At 45.0% G+C, this 21,142-nt stretch overlaps 2 protein-coding genes across 3 annotated transcripts; one reads left to right on the forward strand and one right to left on the reverse strand.

Annotated features, from left to right (window-relative positions):
- Positions 1–100: 100 nt before the first annotated feature.
- Positions 101–9,349, forward strand: hars (histidyl-tRNA synthetase). 2 transcript variants are annotated; one of them, XM_022220466.2, is made up of 14 exons: positions 142–302; positions 2,092–2,441; positions 2,576–2,665; positions 3,923–4,042; positions 4,129–4,224; positions 4,390–4,515; positions 4,644–4,751; positions 4,828–4,926; positions 5,581–5,674; positions 6,160–6,287; positions 6,415–6,687; positions 7,097–7,213; positions 8,283–8,429; positions 8,782–9,349. In XM_022220466.2, exons 2-14 carry the CDS (start codon positions 2,346–2,348, stop codon positions 8,839–8,841), a joined length of 1,554 nt encoding a protein of 517 aa, XP_022076158.2. In that variant the 5' UTR covers positions 142–302; positions 2,092–2,345; the 3' UTR covers positions 8,842–9,349. The 2 variants fall into 2 exon arrangements, with proteins under 2 accessions (XP_022076159.2, XP_022076158.2); XM_022220467.2 differs by lacking the exon at positions 2,092–2,441 and having other exon boundaries at positions 101–302.
- A 1,698-nt stretch (positions 9,350–11,047) lies between these two features.
- LOC110970217 (dead end protein 1-like) lies at positions 11,048–18,101 on the reverse strand. The gene is made up of 5 exons (XM_051954824.1): positions 18,005–18,101; positions 15,617–15,722; positions 14,341–14,666; positions 13,074–13,206; positions 11,048–11,635 (listed from the first exon to the last, which is right to left on the reverse strand). Exons 1-5 carry the CDS (start codon positions 18,020–18,022, stop codon positions 11,253–11,255), a joined length of 966 nt encoding a protein of 321 aa, XP_051810784.1. The 5' UTR covers positions 18,023–18,101; the 3' UTR covers positions 11,048–11,252.
- Between the last annotated feature and the right edge of the window lie 3,041 nt (positions 18,102–21,142).

A 21,142-nucleotide genomic window follows, 5' to 3' on the forward strand; every position in this document is an offset into this window, starting at 1 on the left:
CCTCTCTTTTCTCTAAATATCAGACCTTGTGATTCACCCTCCATACCAGCTAGCGGCGCTATTGCACCGATCTGTCGTTCCCCTGTCGCTCATTAAACCTTGAAGAGGAAGAAGAACATCAGCGGCAGAAACAGCAGCAGAAGAAGACGTCCATCCACGGTGCGGGTCGCTGCTGTGGTCGTGAGTCGCGGTGGGATCATTCGTGAGAAGCCATGGAAGACAAGGCGCAGATACAGGAAGCGATTAAAGTCCAGGGCGAAGTCGTTCGGAAGTTAAAATCAGAGAAGGCGAGCAAAGAGCAGGTGAGTGCTCACGTTTGTCTTTAACGAGGCGGGCTGCTAGCATGAGGCTAACATCTGTCACTGATCTAACACCGTTACACTTCATTCATACTGCGCAGCAAACTGCGAACCCGACAAAAACGTGTTTAAACGTGCTGTCGGTTCATAGTGACATTATGTTGACTCACTGCTGCCTGGTTAATATGAAGCACTTCTATGTCCGGTTCTCTTTGTGTCCGTTAAACCGTCAAAGTGACAGCTTCTTCCTTCAGTCAGTGTGGCGAATAAACTGGAACTCACATTTTACAGAAACACACCAGTTATAATAGATGTTCACTAATAAATAAGTCAACATTATATAGCGCTAAATATTAAAGATGTTTTTTCTGTAGTCACAGTCTTGGTACAAGGAAACTGCTTGTCTATTTGCTCCTACCGGTGTTTTCATTTTAGCCGCACAAGCTAACTGCTAGCTTAACGTTAGCCGAAATGAAGCTAGCTGCGTCCGCGAACCGGCCTCTTACAGCTAGCTCATGCTAACATAGTGCTGGTTGCATGTGTGTAAATTTGCCGACCGATTCATGAGTCAGATACACTAAATACTGTAATTCAGTAAATCTGACCAGACAATTCTGACACAAACGCTGACTATAAACGTGTACAAAAAGATGATGCAATAACATGCCCAGTTAACACACAGTATGGCAGCAGAGGTTTGGCAGAACCTGTTGTATTACGGGTCTGTAGCTAGTGTCACCTGAAGATCTGCAGCCTGACAGAGACAAAATGCCACACCAAATATCTGACAGTGTCTTTATTGTCAGTTTTTGTTGAAGTGTTGAAATGCAACACCCACATTCATTTCATCTAATTTCAAATAGCTCCTCTGTGATATCAAAGAATCCTCCTCTGGCATGCGACAAACAGGACGTTCTCAGTGTCATAGCTGAAGAGTCCAGACAGCAGCCTGTTTGTTTCTTTTTTCTGTTTTATTCTGTGTAACTCCGTCTGTGTGCTGTGTGATGTGAACTGTCTGTGTTTGACCTGTCAGAGCTTTTCCCACCACGACACAACATCCCCCTCAGCTCAGCCACAACTATTGGAGGCGAGAGTTATAGAGACACCAGACAATTTCACCTCTCATACTGTAGAAAAAAGGTCTATTTAATCCTTTAGCTCTGTTTTTATTGGTGCCTTCGATCAGAGGTCACCTCCGACATCACACTGGCAGCCACTGTGGTCTTTCACTGAAACTGCAATTTCCAAATTTCAGTGAATGCAACTACATTGTCAGAGTGAAAGTAAAAGCACCGTCTGGTAACTGTAACAGCTATATGTAGCAACAGCCAGCGTCCACACAAACACACAGGGTGTGTCTTTAGTTAGCTGTGGCACGCACAAACCACAAAGTGTGAGCAGGAGCTAAAGTTAAGTTTGTTCCTTCCAGCTGTTTGTAGCATCAGACAGGAGCAGGATCCATGCGAGCATCTCCAGATGAAGAATTGTTTTGAATAGAGAGTTGATGCCGAAAAAGATTTTCACCTCAGACAGGACAAAACCCAAATTTGACGAGCTCATATTGTTTTCCGTACCTATAATTTTAGGAAAATGTCAGATAAACTTTAACTGTAATGAATTTTTGAAGAGGTACAGAGGATGCACTGAACTCACTGGATGCATGTGTTTGATACTAGGATAGAGCAGGGTCTGTCTGTCTGTCTGTCTGTGTTGGGCTGGGTGCTTTGATTGACTTGGTACATCTCGTGTTCTATCCTCCACGCTTTGATGATGATGCCCCGCCCTCCCCTAGTGCTAGGGTTGCTTACCACTTTTTTCCTGTTCTTCCTGTCGGACCCCGCATGACTTTGGCCTTCCTCGTTCTTCGTCGTTGTCGTCGTCATCCAACCGTGGTGGACGGCGCTACACTCCTCCCTCCTCCTCCATCTGCTGGTGACTGACTGGAACACTCCCACTGGATAATGCTACACACGTGACGCTCTCCTGAACTTTTTCCTCATCCTATTTCTGGACTTTATTTTTTTTACCTCGTGCTGTGGAATAACCATGCTGGGCACGTTCTGTGTTCGTGTTTGCTCTGGTTTTCGGGCTACATCGTGTGTCCGAACTCTGCACTCTCTGCCTGGGATCACTGTGGCTCAGGTAAGAATCTGTGCACGACGGCATTTATCAAGTGCTTTATCCGTAGAGTTTAAGGCTCTCGTCGATGTTGGCGAAGGCAGTATGGCAGCTCTGAAAGCTAAATCCTCGTCTTTTCCTTTGTGCGTGTGTCGCAGATTGATGAAGAAGTGGCCAAGCTGCTGGAGCTGAAGGTTCGCTTAGGAGGAGACGATGGCAAACATCAGTTTGTCCTCAAAACGGCAAAGGTAAGACCACAGTGCTGCTCTGTTCCTGCAGAAAGAGAAACAGAAGCAGTGGTAGTAACCTGGTAGCATTTAAATCTGAATATCGTACACGAATAGGAAACAACAGGTGTAGTGAATTTACCTGTCGTCACTGCGAGGTGGCAGTTAGGTCTGCTGTGTCTCTGCTCGTTTGGGGATGATCCTCCGTTTATTTACAGCAGTTGCAGGTGAGTTATCATTCAGTTCACATGTTAAGTTTCCAACAAACCAAAAATAAAACGTGTCAAGTCAAGAAATCTTTATTGTCCCCGCGGGGCAATTTTTGGTGCAGCCAGCAGCAAAAACAAATAATCCAGCACAATAAAATGCAGCAGTAAAATACACAACAGAAACAACAACAGTAAACAATTAAATGCAATAAGATACAGAGATAAAGATAAAAGCCAAGGAGAGTTAAAATGACCACAAAGCAAAGTGCATTATAAAGGTGTTAGAAACCGTTCATTATTAAGAAGGCCAATGATTTTTTAAATCTGTCTGTCCTACATCTAGGCGCTTGAAACCTACATCTAGATGGAAGCACCCTGAATTCAGAAGCAAGAGGGTGACTAGGGTCACACAGGACGCATTTTGCTTTTTTTTAGAGCTCTAGTTTTATGTAGGACAGAAATATCTGTCAGTGGAGTGCCAACAGTTTTGCTGCACGTTTTGACCATACCTTGGAGTCTGTTTCAGTTTTTAAGGCTGACTGAGCCAAACCAGCAGATACAAGCAAATGTCAGGACAGATTCGATAAAACAGGAGTAAAACATACATAAACTTAGTTTTTATCTTTATATTCCTGAGCTTCCCACAGAAATACAAGCGCTGGTTGGCTTTCTTGCACACAGGAGCTGCTGCTGCATGTCGCCATTACCAGCGCCACCAAAACATGGTTGAAAACTGTTTGGCTTCTTTCCCAAACTGCACAGCTGCTCTGATTCACCCATTAGCAGGTATATGTGCGGTCCACCCCCTACGGAGGACAACCCTGCTAAAGCCACACGCAGTCACACGACACTCACAGTAATCAGAACAACAGGTTTGGCTCGCTTCGTCATCAGACAGACATGATGACACGCATGGTTTAAAAGTGATCTACACTCAGCGGGTTGAGCTGGTGACCCACAAACAGGCTCCCAACGCAGCAGCCTGGTTCCACTTACTGCACGTTTACATTAAAAGAATACCTAAGCAGCAGTCATGAGTAAAAACATAAATACATTTTTTGTCTATCAGGGAACGAGGGACTACAACCCCAAGCAGATGGCCATCAGAGAGAAGGTCTTCAACACCATCATCAGCTGCTTCAAACGCCACGGAGCAGAGACCATCGACACGCCTGTTTTTGAACTTAAGGTAAACTTTCAGTCAGTTTAACACGTTTGCCACTCAGTCATTTTGTGTACAAACAAAGGTAGTGAATTATCTCCCTGCTTGAAAAGGAAACGCTGACGGGGAAGTACGGAGAAGATTCCAAGCTCATCTACGACCTCAAAGACCAAGGAGGAGAGCTGCTGTCCCTCAGATACGACCTCACCGTATCCTTCAAATGCACACATGTATTGCTCTGAATTCAGTTATTTAGATCATGAACAACTGAACTAAAGGTTTTATACTCCCACAGCTGCAGCTTGTGATTCTGCAGATTCTTGCAAACAGCTAAATACCCACAGCGCTGTAGTCCTTGACCTGCCCTCTCTCAGGTGCCCTTTGCCCGCTACCTGGCCATGAACAAGATAACCAACATCAAGCGCTACCACATCGCTAAGGTCTATCGCCGTGACAACCCAGCCATGACCCGCGGACGCTACCGAGAGTTTTACCAGTGTGTAAGTCATCCTCATGCCTCCGCTCATGGAGACTGGATTATTGGTGGATTTCATAAAACTTGTAGAATCTGGCCGAGGCATTAGCTGCTCTCCCTTAATCCTTTACCGTGTTTGTTTACGTGCTCCAGGACTTTGACATCGCGGGGCAGTACGATGCGATGATCCCAGACGCCGAGTGCCTGAAGATTGTCCACGAAATCCTCAGTGAGCTGGACCTCGGGGACTTCCGCATCAAGGTTTGCTGTGTGAATATGGAGAAGGACGGGCTTTAATCTGCAGACGTCGCCTCCTAACCTTCACCTCCGTTTCCAGGTCAACGACAGACGCATCCTCGACGGGATGTTTGCTGTGTGCGGCGTTCCAGACGACAAGTTCCGCACCATCTGTTCAACAGTGGACAAACTGGACAAGGTACGGAGACTCACGGCTGTGCACGTACCAAACCTTCATCCATCCATCATCTGCACACCTTCATCCTCGTTGGGGTCGCAGAGGGGTGGAGCCTGTCCCAGCTGACTGAGGGTGAAGGCAGGGGATGCTCTGGACAGGTCACCAGGCTATCACAGGGCTACACAGAGAGAAACAACGTCTCTACAGGCAGTTTAGACTCAACAGTTAACCTGAGCATGTTTTTGGGCTGTGGGTGGAAGCAGAAAACCCACCAATGCACAAAGAGAACATGCAGAAAGATCCTGGGACGCAAACTAGGGATCTTCTAGCTGCAGGGCGATGGTGCTAACCCACCAAACTTTCAGTTCCAGTACAAAAAATATATATAAAAGTGTTTGGAATGATGGTGGACTGAACATGTCTTTAGAAGAACTCATAATTAGATTTCTGAAACCTGTGATCTTACATTCACACCATTTTCATGCCACATGGAGGTAAGAGTGGAGTGAGGCGTCGTAGTTCTCCTTCTGCTTTTTCTCCATTTCTTACTCCTCTATTTGTGACACATTTCATATGAACATCATCTGTAGACAGAAGGTCCAGCAGCCGTTTGTCTTCGTGTTTTCCACTCTCTGCTGTCTGTCTTTGACCGGTGTCCTCATTCTGCTGCTCTAGATGCCGTGGGAGGAGGTGAAGAAGGAGATGGTGAACGAGAAGGGCTTGTCGGAGGAGGCTGCTGACCAGATTGGGGAGTACGTCAGCATGCAGGGTGAGGCTTTTCCTCATGTGTCCCACATGTGAGACGTCAGGGCGCCTCGGTGCCGGTAGAATGTCAGATTATTCAGTCCTGCACCCAGCTCCAGAGTTAGCAGGCCGAGACACAAGAGGTTGTCCTGTCAGCAGCACAGAGAGCAGGATTACGGTGGAACTGGTAGTAATTCACAGCGAACCCTACCTGGCTCCACAGTGTATTTCTGCTGACTTTCCCTGTTAAAAGGGTGTTTTCCTGCCACTGTCGCCTTTGGGCTGCTCTGGGGGTCAGGCATATGGGTTCTGTAAAGCGTCTTGAGACAATTTGACTGTAATTGACGCTATATAAATAAAATTGAATTGAATTGAAATGAACACGATAACACAACAGCTCCAGCATTACAACATTAAAACACTGTTTCTCAAGCAGTTTCTGGGTGTGTCACGTTTATTGCCCTCTGTGGGGACGTGGAGAAAGCGGTTAAAACGCCGTTTGTGTTGCAGGCGGCATGGACCTGGCTGAGCGTCTCCTTCAGGACCAGAAGATGTCTCAGAGTAAGCTGGCCTGCGCTGGTCTGTCAGACATCAAGCTTCTCTTCAGCTACCTTCAGCTCTTCCAGGTCACAGACAAGGTGAGGCGTTACTCACAGCAGCAGATGACACAGCAGTGATTTCAGCTTCATATTCCACTTCTCTTCTCAGTTTGGTTTCAGTGATCTCTTGTTTCTGTTGTACTCTGCACTTGGCTGTCGTCTCCAGGTGGTGTTTGACCTGAGTCTGGCCCGTGGTCTGGACTACTACACCGGGATCATTTACGAGGCGGTGCTGACTCAGGCGGGCGTAGCGCCCGTCTCCAACGAAGCCCAAAACGGGACAAATGCAGAGGAGAGCGTGAATGTGGGCAGCGTGGCCGGAGGAGGACGATACGACGGCCTGGTGGGGATGTTCGACCCCAAGGGAAGGAAAGTTCCATGTGTGGGCGTCAGCATCGGCATCGAGAGGGTCTTCTCTATCATGGAGCAGAAGGCTGAGGTAATGTGTGATCCATCCATCCATCCATCCATCCATCCATCCATCCATCACTTAATCCTCAGCAGGGTCGTGGTGGTCTGGAGTCTATCCCAGCTGACTGAGGGTGAAAGCAGCTCCACACATAGAGACAAACAATAACACTCACATTCACACCTACAGACAATTCAGAGTCACAAATCAACCTCTGCATGTTTCTGGACTGTGGGAGGAAGCCGGAGAACCTGGAGAAAACCCACACATGTAGAGGAGAACATGGAGACTCCATGCAGAAAGATCCCAGGCCCAGCACAGCGCTAACCACCGATCTGTCAGCCAGTGACTGTAAAACAAAAAGGAATCATCTTAATTTAGTTGTGCTGATGATAAGAGAGCGTTGATGTCCAGACTATAACTGCACTGTGTCCTTCAGGCCTCAGCAGAGAAGGTTCGAACCACCGAGGTCCAGGTCATGGTGGCATCTGCTCAGAAGAACCTCCTCGAAGAGAGACTCAGACTGGTCACTGAGCTGTGGAACGCTGGCATAAAGGTGTGTCATTCTTTTGTTTGTCGCATTTTTAAGTGGTTTGTTCCGGTTGACGTTTATCGAAAATTTCGTGAGGCGTCGGACCTCCACTTGACACATTTAAGTTAGATCTGCACTACTTTATGCAAATGAGCTGTGGACAGATAGCGAGCAATGCAATGCGGGACGTTTCACATAGACGGTGACTGAAAAGCGTTGAGGGACTGACGGACACAGAGCATGAAGGCAGAGCGTCTGTCATGTGACCACCTAGTGGGCCGCTAGTGACACGCCTGTCAAGCATGCGAGGGGAAACGGCAGCTTTAAGGACCGCCCCTGTGGACACAGAGGATGAGAGGCAGGTCAGGTGATCAGTTAATTATAACTCCACCAAGAAACGGCAGAGTTATGCGACAATCGGCATGCTTTTGTCCGTCTGTCTGCCAGCAACATTACTCAAATGGGTTTGGATGAAATTTTCAGGAAACATCAGAAATGACACAAGGACCAAATGATCAGATTCTGGCAGTGATGCAGCTCATAGTCTGGATCCACGGATTAGTTAAAGATTTCTGTATCATTGCCAGATAGCAGCATGACGTCACTGTAACCATGACAACAGCTTCCTGCTGACGATCACATGAATATGATCCTACCACAAATCCACCGCTGAGGACTTATCAGGACTTATCCGTCGAAAATGATGCAAGGAGCAGCTGATTAAACTGTGGGGGTGTTTCTGAGTCCCATTAGTTCCTGCTACATATTTAGGTCACATGATGTGGTATCCCTACACATGCTTAGCACACGCTGTGCTCGGTGCAAGGTTGTTACTTCTGTACTAAATGTTGCTGTGATTTCTGCTACAGATGTTTAAGATTTTAGCCGTCTGAAATGATCCAACAGCTGAGCAGCCTTGGAGGAGGACTGCGCTTTTGTTTGATAGTGCAGCTGGTTGAACTGAAACGTGTCGTCGCTCCACCAGAGTTCACTGTGAAATCACACCAGTGAGACAGACGGCGTAGCGGTGGAAAGCACAGCCGGCTGACTGCATTTCTGTTGTGTGTGTGTGTGTGTGTGTGTGTGTGTCCAGGCCGAGGTGATGTACAAGATGAACCCCAAGCTGCTGAGCCAGCTGCAGCACTGTGAGGAGGCGGGGATCCCCCTGGTGGCCATACTGGGAGAGCAGGAGCTGAAGGACGGGGTGGTCAAACTGCGTGTGGTGGCCACCAGAGAGGAGGTGGGACTTCTACGCAGCACACAATGCATGCTTGGACCATCAGAAGACACTAGAAGTATCTAACAGACACCCTCATGTCATGTTTGGTTCACAGGTTTAAAAGTTTACCACATCTGAATCCCAAAACCACACCATTAATCAGTCAGACTGAAAATAGACACTTGTCAGCTTCTTCACTTTCTTCTAGTGCTTGAGCTAACAATGTGAGACTTAGTTTGTCAGAAAGCATCAAATCTGAGCCAAAAATGAGAGATTTCATGAAAACCGCTTCATTTTACGTGGCTGAGAGTGTATCAGCATTGAGACACACTGCAGTAAACCTCTCCTCCTCCTGTCCCTGTTGTCTCCACAGATGGACATCGCCAGGACTGACCTCATCAGTGAGATCAGGAGGAGGACCTCTGAGGCTTAGACGCTCCCTGCTGGATCAAACAGACGCTCTGCTGAACTTTGTACAGAATTCTTCATCTATGGAGCATGTCAGACACGAAGAAGACACACATCCATCTCATTTTCATAGCAGCCTGTGGAGCTCACGTCCTTCTCTTAGACACTCTGATGGAGCTGAGAGCCAAAACCAGTGAAGCTAACAGTGTGTTTGAGGTGACGACGTGCTTTCATGGAATTTAATGTGAAAGACGTGCGCTCGCCTTCAGTGTCCATGTAAAGTAGGTTTACTGTTAATCGGATCAGTGTCGGCTGTAAAACTGCTCCTGATCAGCTGAGATTCAACTAAAAAATACACAAATGAAGGATGGGGGTCTCTGCTCCACACGTTTCCTTTCTCCATGACTTACTGCAATTCCGCTTCCAGCTTCAACATGTAACATGAAAAAGGTCTGTTTCTACCTGTACTGCTCAGTGTCTGAAATAAACACGCTCTGTCATTCAGTTTTATCAGCGCCAAACGACTGGCTGTACGGCTGTGTGAAGGCTCAGTTTGTGTCAGGACAGAGTGAGATCCGACAGCTGGCAGAGCAAAACCACGCTTTGGGTTTATTACCAAGTGGGTCGTGTTTCACTGCACAGATTGAGGCCTCTCAGCACAGGGAGGGTGGACGACGGCATGACGAGAACAGCCTCAATCAGCTCCACTGTCTCTGTGAACTGCCATCCTGGGGGCAGTCTAACACTTGATTTCAACCTATTTGTGCATTAAAACAGTGACTACGTCTAGTGGTGGCAGTGGCTGACATGCTGAGAAAAAGAAAAGGCTTCCTGCAGCCAAATGAAGGGAGTTTCTGTTTTAAATGCAGTCAGGTCCATAAATATTTGCTCACTGACAGTTTGCAGCATCTGGGCTCTGTGCAAACACCACAGAGGATCTGAAATGAAACGATCGAGGTGTTCTTTCAGTGCAGACTTCTAGCTTCAGTCTGAGAGTATTTACATCCTAATCAGGTGAACGGTGGAGGAAGTGCGACGTTTTTTAGATGTGCCCTCCAGGAGCAGAAGTAACTGGACAAACTAACAATCATAAACCAAGTAGACACTTTTAGTCTTTTTTTATATTTAGGTGCCTGAAGTGTAGAACCTGTAGACGCTGGTCCCTGGTGATGCTCTGCCAGGACTCCACTGCTGCTGTCTTCACTTCCTGCTTGTTTTTAGGGCGTTTCCCTTCAGTTTTGTCTTTGAAATGATTGACTTGGCCGTTGCAGAATACTCCACCTGTGGTCTTCTTTTGCTGAGCTCACCGACGCATCCTTTCTTTGTAAGAATGAACCAAACAGTTGCTGTTTCTCTGATGGGTTTGTTCTGATTTTTCAGCCTAATGAGGTCTTCCTTCACTGATGGTAACGCTCTGCAGACTTCACATTGTAAGCTGACCTCAACAGAGTCCAAATACCTCGTTTCAGATTAACTCCAGACCCGTTATGTGCTCGTTGTAGATGGAATAATGAGGGAATAACAAACACCTGGCCATGGAACAGCTGAGCGCTCATCTAAAATGTAATTCCTCCACCGTTCACCTGATTTGGATGGAAGTACCCTCAGATTAAAGCTACAAGTCTGCACTTTAAACAGCTGTTTCCTGTTAAATCCATTGTGGTGGTGTGCAGAGTTGAAATGAAAACTGTGTCCATGTCTAGATGTTTATGCTGTACATCATTTAACCTGACATGAAAATGGGAATTCTTCTGAAATCTCCTGGGAGAACCTCAGCGGTTGTGCTCAGTATGAAGCGTAACAGAGGAGCCCTGTAGGAACATTACATGATACTTTAGTTCATTAAACATGCTGGGCAGCCTCCAAACACGCCAACATAACACATCATCAGCAGTCAGGCGACATTAAGAATATTAATCAGAGCTTTCACTCTCGTGTTTTGCAGCTATTTTAGTAACTGTACCTAAATTTGAACCATGAATGTTCCGTGTGCCCTGATCATCACAATAAAAGCACAGTGTAGTCAAGAGAACTTCATCCAATCAACAATTTAAAGAGTGTTTAAAGAAGAAAACTATCTGGATGCTTTGGTCTGATCTCAGCACGTCAGCCTGGTTCAGTTTAGTCCAGTTTGAAGAGCAGGACTCTGGGCTCACGTTTCTCCTCAGTGAGCACGGTTTTCATCTTTATAAAGAATTATTATTGTTCACCAAACAGCTCCACAGAGAAAATCAGTTCAAATCTCATTTATTGTAAATGAGTAACAATCAACACAGAACACATCGAAACAGAGTAAAAAACACGTATAAAACAAACCAGATCAACTTCTGCTACTACCGTAAAAACATGCAAAAAACAGCAAACTCCATAAAACATCACATTGCTGTTGTTCTTATATACAACACAAACAGACTGCAGCAGCAGGAGAACCAGAGCTCAGGGGCTGATCCGCTGGCTGTAAACTCTCTGTAGGACCTGCTGGGCCGCGGCCCACCCAGCCTCCTCCTCTGTGACCTCACACAGCTTACTGAGCATCACCGGGGATCCTGCAAACACCGCATGGCCCTGGTAGCAGCAGGAGGCCTGGAGCTGCTGTGGGACGGGGGGTCCTCCCACGGCTCTGCAGAAACCCGGGGAGATGGAAGGGGGGACCGCCAGGCGAGGAGGCAGGACCGGGGGCCGAGAGGCGTGGCGTGGAGGCTTCAGGGGCAGCGGGAGGCTCTTTGGAGGCTTCTGAAGAGGCTGGGGCTCGCTGGGGTTGGGCTTCTCTGTGGACTGCCACTTGAGCGAGACGGTCAAAGCAAAGTGCTTCTTAAAAGCTGGAGACAGAAAAAAACAGTAGGATTACAGCTGAGAGGAATTTAAAAAATACTTTGACTTTGACAGTGAACACACTGCAAAAACTCCACATCTTACCAAGTGTGTTTGTCTTATTTTTAGTCTAAATGTCTCATCCCACTTGATTTAAGATGAATTCTCTTAACAAGAGACATTCCAGCAGATGGAGGGACTTGTTTTAAGGCAACATCTTAAATATCTCGTTAAGTCAAACAATGTTCAAATTATCTTGTTTTAACCTTCGTGTCGTCCTACGAGTCAAATTTTTAAATTTGAAAATGTGGGGGAAAAATATATATTTTCACAGTGAACACTTTTACATTTAACATTTTTTGGGAAATTTTTGATGGAAATAAAGAAACGTTAAAAATGTTTCCTTAAGAACATTCGGGGGAAAAAAAAATCAACCAAAATCCAGCGAAATTCGCTGGATTTTGGTTGATTTTTTTCCCCCCCGAATGTTCTTAAAGAAAACATTAAAGCTTTACTGATAGATGTGTAATCACTTTAGATATTGTTAGGATTTTTTTTGAAGATTATTTATTTTTCGAAAATATTTGCAATTTTATTTATGTATTTATTCAATTTTTATTTCTTGCTAAATTTGGGGATTTTTTTAAATAAAAGGGAAACTTTTAAGGAATTTTCGTCCTGAAGATTTTGCAAATTTTTTTATATTTGGGGACTTGTTTGCTGAATTTTTGTCAGACAAAACAAAATGTTTTTTGGTGCCGTAAATGAGGACGCCTGAGCGTGACAATCCTGGTAAAACAGAGCTGAAAATAAGTCTTCACAGCTAGAATTAAGATCTCAAGATTCTAAATATCACATCTTATTTCAAGAAATCTTTTGAAGACATTTTTCACTTGTTCTATTGGCAGATTTTTTACACTTATTTCAAAGTAAAAGTTCCTTGAAATACGTTATTTGTTTCTTGTTTTGAGAGGAGCATTTTTCCAGTTCAGTAGAAACAGTTCAACCTGAAGATGTTCATCCTCAGAGTTCTGAACTCCATATCCAGACTTTCTTTGTGGAAATCGGCTCGACAAAAACTAAAAGCTCAGAGTTAACGGCTATCATCAAGGTGGTTTTCAACTTTTTTATTAACTCACACTTTCTGCTTCTAGTGCGTCATGTGACTCTTTATCTGCTCAGAATGAACCGACGGTGTTCAGCTGCTTCAGCCAACAGCTTGTTTTAATGGAGAACTATGAGGAAAACTAAAGGTATGACATAAAAAATGCTGCTACTGGAGATGATGCTGGTAGAGAACCACCTTGATGATACTGAAAACTGACTTTCGGCTTCATGTTCATCCCTCTGGTGGTCAGAAGTCCACAGATCTTCGTGTTCTACCATTACTGCCTCCTGGCACACACTTGGGACCACGTTTTCTCTTGTTAGCAGCAGCTCTCCTACCTTCCACCACCACCTTCTTGGCCATGGAGGCAGAGTGGTGGGAGGAGAAGGTGACGATGGCCGACACCCCGTCTATTCCAGGCCCGGTCTTCAGGGACACCTTCTCCACGCCCTCTGCAAACACACGCAGCACCTGGCAGCAGACATCAGGTAGACAGGAGGTTAGAACAGACGCCGTCATCCTCAGAGATGAGAGCCAATCAGAGCTCTTACTCCTGACATGCTCCGTCTGTTTATCGGGCGTCCTGTCACCTTTAGTGTTACCGTTATCTGGGTTAAATGTTTGGTTTTTTGGCCATTTAACTCTTATTTTTTTTACAATTTGTGCTCTAAAATGCTGCTTCTAGTGCATCAGCAGCTCAGCTCAGCACTGACTGAGGCTGATGTCAGCGTGTTCTGCAGGTCCTAATGGGAGCCGTTTTATTTCTGCTGCTTACATGACAGTCATGGGGACTGTTTGCCATTAGTTTGAGCAAAACAAACCCATTTTTTGTAGCGATATTAAGCGTCAGTGAGGCATTCTGTGGCTATCTATCCCCCCATTGGCATCAGTGGTTACTAGAACTGTAGCTTAGATTTCTGACAAATCATCACCTGATGCAGTGATATAATGAGTAACCAGCTGTATGATTAATGGTATAAAAGGCTAACTAGCTGACTTTATGTCAAACATTATGCTTTAATAAGCTGCTACAGCTCCAGCTAGTCACTTTAAATTCTTTTCTTAGTGGACACTGAGCATGCTGATTAATGATTTGACATTTTTTATGTCAGGAATGTAAATGTGATTGATGAAGTCATTATTTTAGCTGCTGATTGTACATAAAGATGGATGAACGCTGTGTGATGTTAGCCTGAGTTCTGAAGCTCTGGGTGACACCAACGTGGAGCAAATCATCTGGAAGAGTGTCTCATCTGTCAGGCCCTGAATCATGCACAGCTTCAATCCTTAGTACAAGTTAAACGGTTTTCAGGAGCAGGTAAATGAGCTGTTGTGACCAAAACGCCAAATTATACTGAGGTGGGATTGTGTTTATTTCTGCTGTAAAGCTGGAAATTTTAACTCTGGGTTTATGGGGATTGTGTTGCTTTTGGAGCCAGCCTCAAGCGGACATCCAAGAGTTTATAGCGCCTTCATTTTTCATGGATACATGTAAAGAAATCTAATCAACAGCAAGTAACCCACTGCTCAGATCTATGGAGATTCATTCACAGATAGTAGATGATCTTTGTCGGTTCTCCAAAACCGGCCCCAGATCGGTGGTACCTGCAGGAGGTCTTCTTGCCTGGTGGCATCCGGCAGATCTCCAATGCAGAGCTGCCTCTTCTCGATGCTCCGGCGTACGCTGAGGCGGAAGCCGGGCTCCAGCATGTGGCCGTTCAGCAGGCGGATGGCGTCGGTAGCCACGGCCGACGTCCCGTATTTGGCGTAGGCGAAGCCGCGGTTCTGACCGCTGAAGTTCATCATCAGCCGGAACTCCCAGAGCGGCCCCACAGAGCTGAACAGGGGGATGAGCAGGTCCTCGTAGGCGTCCCGAGGGATCTGGCTGATGTAGACCTCACAGCGGGTTCCTGGAGCGGGGCCGTCCCACACTGAACACACAGCGGAGGGAAGACAGTCTTATTCATTAATAGCACACGGCAGCTAGAAAACAGCTGCAGAGAATTCATGAACAGTGCTTAGCATGGGTGAAAACTCTGTTAGTGTTTTTCACAGATAATGCCACGCCACAGGGAGAAATTCACCAGTGATGTGGAAGCACATTGGGTTGAGCAGCAAATACAATCAAAAAACCCTGAAAATGTCCCTACAAGCTGAGGATGAAAGTTCTGTAGGTTTAACAGTAAAGACGTCCCATTTATGCTCACCTCAGTAATTAAACACTGAGCCATAAACCCTTTTAGAGGTTTACTTTCCCAACACAACACTTCCGTCCTTTATCTTCACCTGCAGTTCAGCCCTTCATACCCACAGCCACATTTTGGAATTTTTGTTTGACCAACAGGTTTTCTTTGGTTTTCCAAAGCAGTTTAAATCAATCCACTGGACTTTAAGAAAGTTCCTTGAAGACGTTTCACCTCTCATGGTGGTGGCTGGCGTTCACCAGAACTGAAGAAGCCTCTTAGATGAGAGGTGAAACGTCTTCAAGGAATTTTCTTAAAGTCCAGTGGATTGATTTAAACTACGTTGGATAACCATGACCTGGATGAATGAGAACCTACACTTTCTTTGCCTGAAAATGACATAAGTGGAAAAACCGTTAAGTTGGGGAGGTTGGTGATGATTTCATTCATGAATTTAACAGTTATAGATACAAGTAAACAGTGTATAATTTGTAAAGTGTAACTCTTAAGAGCTCCAGCTGCAGATGGTTTCTATTGTTTATCATTAAGCTGAGTGCATCTTTTGCTTTCATCCTTGCGGCTTCACTTTCATGCATCACTTTACCAGTCGCTGCTGAACTAACTCCTACATGTTTGCATCGTTTATTTTCTGCTTTCACTGGAAGGCGTTGGAGACGAGCCGCTGCAGCCTCCCTCACCTTCAGGAGGACCTCCGTACTTCCTCTGGCCGTTCACTTGAACCACCTTCGTGTTGGTCGTTTCCAGCCAGGCTTCCAGGGCTCGCACCCGCTCAGCGTTCAGCACCTGAGGCAGAAACAAAGCGAAGGAACAGCCTGTAAGAGGAGGCACCTCTTCAACCTCAACATCTACACGCTTCCATCTGACCTGAGACGAATGTTCTGTTAGTGGATTGGAAATGTTCTCAGCAGGCTGAATGGTCTTAAAGGCATTATGGAGGATGTGTTTTTTGTTGAATTTGATTCACATAAAATGAATATACTGACCTTTAGTGGACTTGTATGTATGGTTTCTAAAAAAAATAAAACATTAAAAATAAATAACTGTGGACATGTCAGGACCTGAAAAACATCAGCCAATCAACGCGCTCGGACCGAGGCGTTTGGTTTGCTCCCTTTCCTGTCAATCAAAAATCTTCCGGCTCAGGCCTAGTTACGTAGATTACGTACGCCTTGGACTTACGTGTTTTCTGTATGTGTTGCTTTGGTGTAGCTTCGTAGTTAGCTGGAGACTTGTTTTGCTCATCTTTTTTTTACATAATGGCAGATAAAGATCCAGGGGGACCCAGCCGTAAAAGACAACTTCACGAGTCCTACGCAAGTTTCTGGAGGGGGGCGTTTCTTCGTAAATGTTAAGAGGGGGGAGGTTAGAGGGGGGTGAGGGAGAGGTTGTATGTGCGCATGCTACGTTCAAAGTCGTACGAAATTAAATCTCCTCTAATGCCTTTAAGTGTCGTCATGCTGATAGCAGTTAGCTTTAAAAGAACACGGATGAGGTGATGACGATTCAACGTTCAGCCAGAACTCCAGAATGCCACAACTTGTTTCTCTCTTTTCACACAACACATTTCTACTTAGCGTACAGTGGTGGAAAAAGGTTTTCGGACACCCTCAACATTTTACACAATCTCAAATATTATCACGAAATATTTGTGGAAAAATCTTTTTTGTGTTTCCAAAGGTGTTTCTGCATTAGACTGACACAAACCAACTCATTTTCTTGTTTGTTTAAAAGAAAAACTAACAAAACTAAAACTTCTTCTATGTCAGTTTTCAAAGTGAACAGATTACTTTGGCGGTGACGTGTGAAAAACAAACAGCTCCGCGGCTCCCCGCTGGGAGCAGAGACGCGCTGGCTGGGCTGACACAGAGGAGAAACGATCAAAGCCCGATTCTGGAACTTTCCGCCATGTTTTTTTAGTCAGGGGACAGTTCTGTTGTACTCACTGTCCCCCTCAGCCCCCCTCCTTCTCCTTGCCCTCTGAATGCAGCTAACACCTGAAAGTAACACCTGCATCTCCTCTCCTCCCTCACAGAGCAGTACGTCTGTCAGTGGCTTTGACTGCAGATCTCTCTGCTCTGCCACAGATAGAAGACACAAGATACACAGAAAATGTAAAACTTTTCTTCAGATGTAATAAAAAAAAAGAATGAACATGTTCTAGCAATAGAGTAAAGCAGGACTCCAGATTCTCCCCATGGTCCTAAAGCCCGTTTATTGTTTTTGCCATTGCAGAGACTGTGGTGGACAGAAAAAGTCTTTTGGAGTGGAATAAATTAATTTATTGTGACTCCTGATGATTTTGTAAATAGTTGTGCAAAAGCGCCTAACATTTTTTGTATTTTGGTGCAAATAATGGTATATAACTGTGTTGGTTGCTAAACTTACAAATTATTTTATTATATAGACACTTCATACTTGCAGTCTAAGTTCCGAAAAGGGTTCGTTACACGTTTACGGTAGTTCACAGTAAAAAAAAAATTAACTTTTTTTCTGCTCGAACTTTGTGTTTTGTCTGCAATTTTAGGTGAAGTGTCTTCATACATTATATCAAAATGTATAAATAATTATAGAATCACACAGGTGAGGTTGTGCTGAAAAAAAAGAAGATACCAAGCAAAGCAAGATCAACAGCTTTTAAGGTGAAATAAAAAGGTAAAATCAGAATGAGTCAAAAACGGACCTCCTAACCCCCCCAGAGCCCTAAGGGTTAAGCTACAAAGTAACCACCAGAGCCATGATAGGACTGTTTCTGCTGCAGATAAACAGAACGTGAAGCGGACCTAACTTACTGGACCACAGCAGGAAGACGGTGGAGCAACACACAGAAGCTTCGTGGAAATAAAAACAGTTTGGGAAATGTTTGGAGGCGTTTTACGTCATTCCAGTGAGGACAAGCAGCGGCATGTTTTCATCAGAGAAACGAGCTGCAGGTGGGACCCCCCTACACACACACACACACACACACACACAGCAGCCTCAGCAACAACCTACTAATTAACAAACTAAACTCTGTCCTCGAACTTCAATTCACTTTTTACCACCTAAACCCCTCAGCGAACACTCACCTGCTCGCTCTCCATCATCGTCTGGGCTTCACTGTTGCCAGCTCCTCAGTAAGGAAAGTCGCGAGAAGTCGCTAAATGACGTCATCGCCTAATTTGCATATTTCCCAGTTTGCATGTAATTGTAATCAATGTTGTAGGAGAGAGGAATAACGTTGTGGAAGAGACCAAAAAGTGAGTATAAAACACCCAAAATATGTTTTTGAACTAGAGGATAAATGCTGTGGTTTAGTATGACAGTGGCCGCAGTGATGTGTCCTCTAATCAGACACTGTGGGGTTACTGGACTAACAGCCTGTGCTCTGGGAGGGGGAGAAGCTCACAGCAGCACCTGCTGCTCGTAGAGGACAGTAACTGCAGAATGATCCGAGTTTTCCTGTCAGTCTCCAAAACGGCAGAAAAAGTCGCTAGGACGCTTTGGAAAGTCGACAGATTTAGCGAGAAAGTGGCTAAGTTGGTAACACTGTTCACAATGACGCCCCTCCGCGGCCCACCCGGTGTAGTGTTTTCCGACTCCCCGGAAAAATCTGACTCCCCCTTCACGTGAACGCGCGCGACTTACGTTTCAGTCTGTGGCCACTTGACGGCTTTTCTGTTGTACGTTTGCTGTTTTTTTGTTGTTGTTTTGTACTGGTTTTAGGCTTCAATGTGATTAAGTACCGAACTGTGGGCATGTTTTCCTGCTAAATATGATTAGGTGACAGGTTTCTCCTCCTCATCCGTGTGTCCACCACCGGTGTCTAAACGACATCAGGAGATCCTGCTGCTTTTAAATAAGGAGATATAAAGTTTTCTCAGTGAACAAATACTTTATTGACATGTGTATAACACTGATGGAATATGAACAATATTTGGTGGTTCCACCCTGTCCTGTCCTGACCACCTCATAGGAGTGAAGCTTAGAGCAACAAGATCTCCTTCTGATGTCGTTTAGACACCGGTGGTGGACATACGGATGAGAAGAGGAGGAGAAACTTGTCACCTAATCATATTTAACAGGAAAACATGTCTGCAGTTCGGTACTCAATCACATTTAACCAGAAAACAACAACAAAAAACAGCAAACGTCCAACAGAAAAGCCGTCAAGTGGCCGCAGGGTGAAACGTAAGTCGCGCGCGTTCACGTGAAGGGGGAGTCAGATTTTTCCGGGGAGTCGGAAAACACTACAACACTTGTTATTTATTGGCCCACATGCCCAGAGCTCTAATCGCCCTGGGGTGGCTCCTTCAGCACATAAACTGTCAGAAAATAAGTTCATATAATCACAGCAGGATCAGATTCAGATTCAGATTCAGTCAGATTTAGCTTTTAAAGGACCAGCTGGACTTAATTAATGCCAAAAAGTGGCTGCAATGTGACTGAAATGTTGGTAACGCATCACACATGACTTGATTTCATTCATTATTCTCACTGCTGATTAATCTGTTGGTTATTTTCTGGATCAGTTCGTTATAAAATGGTGAAATGTGTCCATCAGAGTCACTCAAACCTCCAGATTGTCGACCTGGACAAGAAATAATCATAATAATGATAATAAAAATAGTAAAAGTATTTTTTGTGTGAAACTGCTTCTGCTTGGCTTAATCAGTGTAAATCAACATATAAAATAAAAAATAGTTCATTTCACATATCAACTCCATAAAAAGAAAAAAAATCAAAATGTAAAATCAAAATAAAAATCACTGTATTATATTTTATATATAGGACATTCAAAAAGTTTTAACATGTATTTAAAAATAAAAGAGCGAATTATCCTCATTGAACCACTATGTGAGAGGTAAAGAACAGCCCTGCACTAAATACTGCTAGGAATGGTTATTAATGGAGCTAATAATGAGACGTAAACAATGTTTATTGGGAGTTTTTTGGTTTCTGCGTTTTCGTGGATAATTAAACATGCCCCAGGAAGATCACTGCAGAATAACAGAAGAGTTAAACGCAAACTTTTACCCCTGGATGGATTCCATCTCATCAGAGCGGACTGGAGCATGAGGGAGAAAATATTATGTACTATATACATATTTTAGTCCTGAAAATTTCAAGCAGATATCTTGAGAGGTTCCTGAGATATAAAGTTGTGAAAACTGAAAAAAATGACTGACGGAAACTTAAAAACATGCCCCTTGCCCCTTTGTGGGCCTGTAGAACCACGAGGATTGGGTTTAGGACCTCAAAATGTTGGCTTTCCCAATGAAATGTACAAAAAAATATGAAGCAATTTTGAGGTGGTGGGTGCAGCCACTTTTCTGGATTTTTGTCTGTTTGGTATGGAATGGTATGGTATGGTAAGAGAAAGGGTGGAGGCCTCACCATATATGTCAGTGAGAGGTGGTGTAATGCTGGGCACATTAGAGTAAAACAGCGGCTCTGCACTGAGGATGTAGACCTACTGCCGGTCAGTCTGCGTCCGTTCTATCTGCCCCGGGAGTTTTCACATGTAATAGCTGTTACCGTGTACATCCCCCCCCCCTCGGCTGATGCTGCTACAGCCTGTGAACTCATCCACAGTGAAGTGTCCCAGCTGCAAACATCTCACCCTCAGTCTCTTATTATCATCTCAGGAGACTTTAATCATGCATCACTCTCTGCCACTCTCCCTACGTTCACTCAGTATGTCACATGCAAGACCAGAGACAGTAAAACCCTGGACCTACTGTATGCTAACATCAAGGACGCATACAGCTCCTCCCCCCTCCCTCCACTGGGCCGTTTAGACACAATCTGGTGAGACTGCAGCTCGTTTACATACCAAGGATGAAGAAACAACCCCCCACCATAAGGTGTGTGAAGAAGTGGTCTGAGGAGGCTTCAGAGGTGCTGCAGGACTGCTTTGAGACCACAGACTGGGATGTTCTGTGTGGTCCACATGGGGAGGACATCGACACACTGACAGACACTATCACTGAATACATTAACTTCTGTGCAGAGAACATCATACCGACCAGGAAAGTACGGTGTTTCTCTAAAAACCCTGGGTGACCTCAGAACTGAAGGCCCTGCTGAAGGAGAAGAGGAAGGTTTTTGGATCTGGGGACAAAGAGGAGCTGAGGAGGGTGCAGAAGGAGATAAAAAAAGAAGATCAAGGCGGACAAGGCCAGCTACAGGACCAAGATGGAATCTCACCTGAAGAACAACAACAC

The sequence above is a fragment of the Acanthochromis polyacanthus genome, chromosome 10, assembly GCF_021347895.1.
Source record: "Acanthochromis polyacanthus isolate Apoly-LR-REF ecotype Palm Island chromosome 10, KAUST_Apoly_ChrSc, whole genome shotgun sequence".
Taxonomy (NCBI): Eukaryota; Metazoa; Chordata; class Actinopteri; family Pomacentridae; genus Acanthochromis; species Acanthochromis polyacanthus.

Bases quoted from the DNA above. Each gene is read 5' to 3' on its own strand.
- LOC110970217 (XM_051954824.1), bottom strand. The intron at 14,667-15,616 runs GTGAGGGAGGCT...CTGTGTGTTCAG, and splicing joins GTACGGAGGTCCTCCTGAAG to TGTGGGACGGCCCCGCTCCA. The intron at 13,207-14,340 runs GTACCACCGATC...GTCTGCTGCCAG, and splicing joins GGCAAGAAGACCTCCTGCAG to GTGCTGCGTGTGTTTGCAGA.
- hars (XM_022220466.2), top strand. From the start codon at position 2,346: ATGCTGGGCACGTTCTGTGTTCGTGTTTGCTCTGGTTTTCGGGCTACA. The intron at 4,927-5,580 runs GTACGGAGACTC...CTGCTGCTCTAG, and splicing joins CAGTGGACAAACTGGACAAG to ATGCCGTGGGAGGAGGTGAA. The intron at 6,688-7,096 runs GTAATGTGTGAT...TGTGTCCTTCAG, and splicing joins TCATGGAGCAGAAGGCTGAG to GCCTCAGCAGAGAAGGTTCG.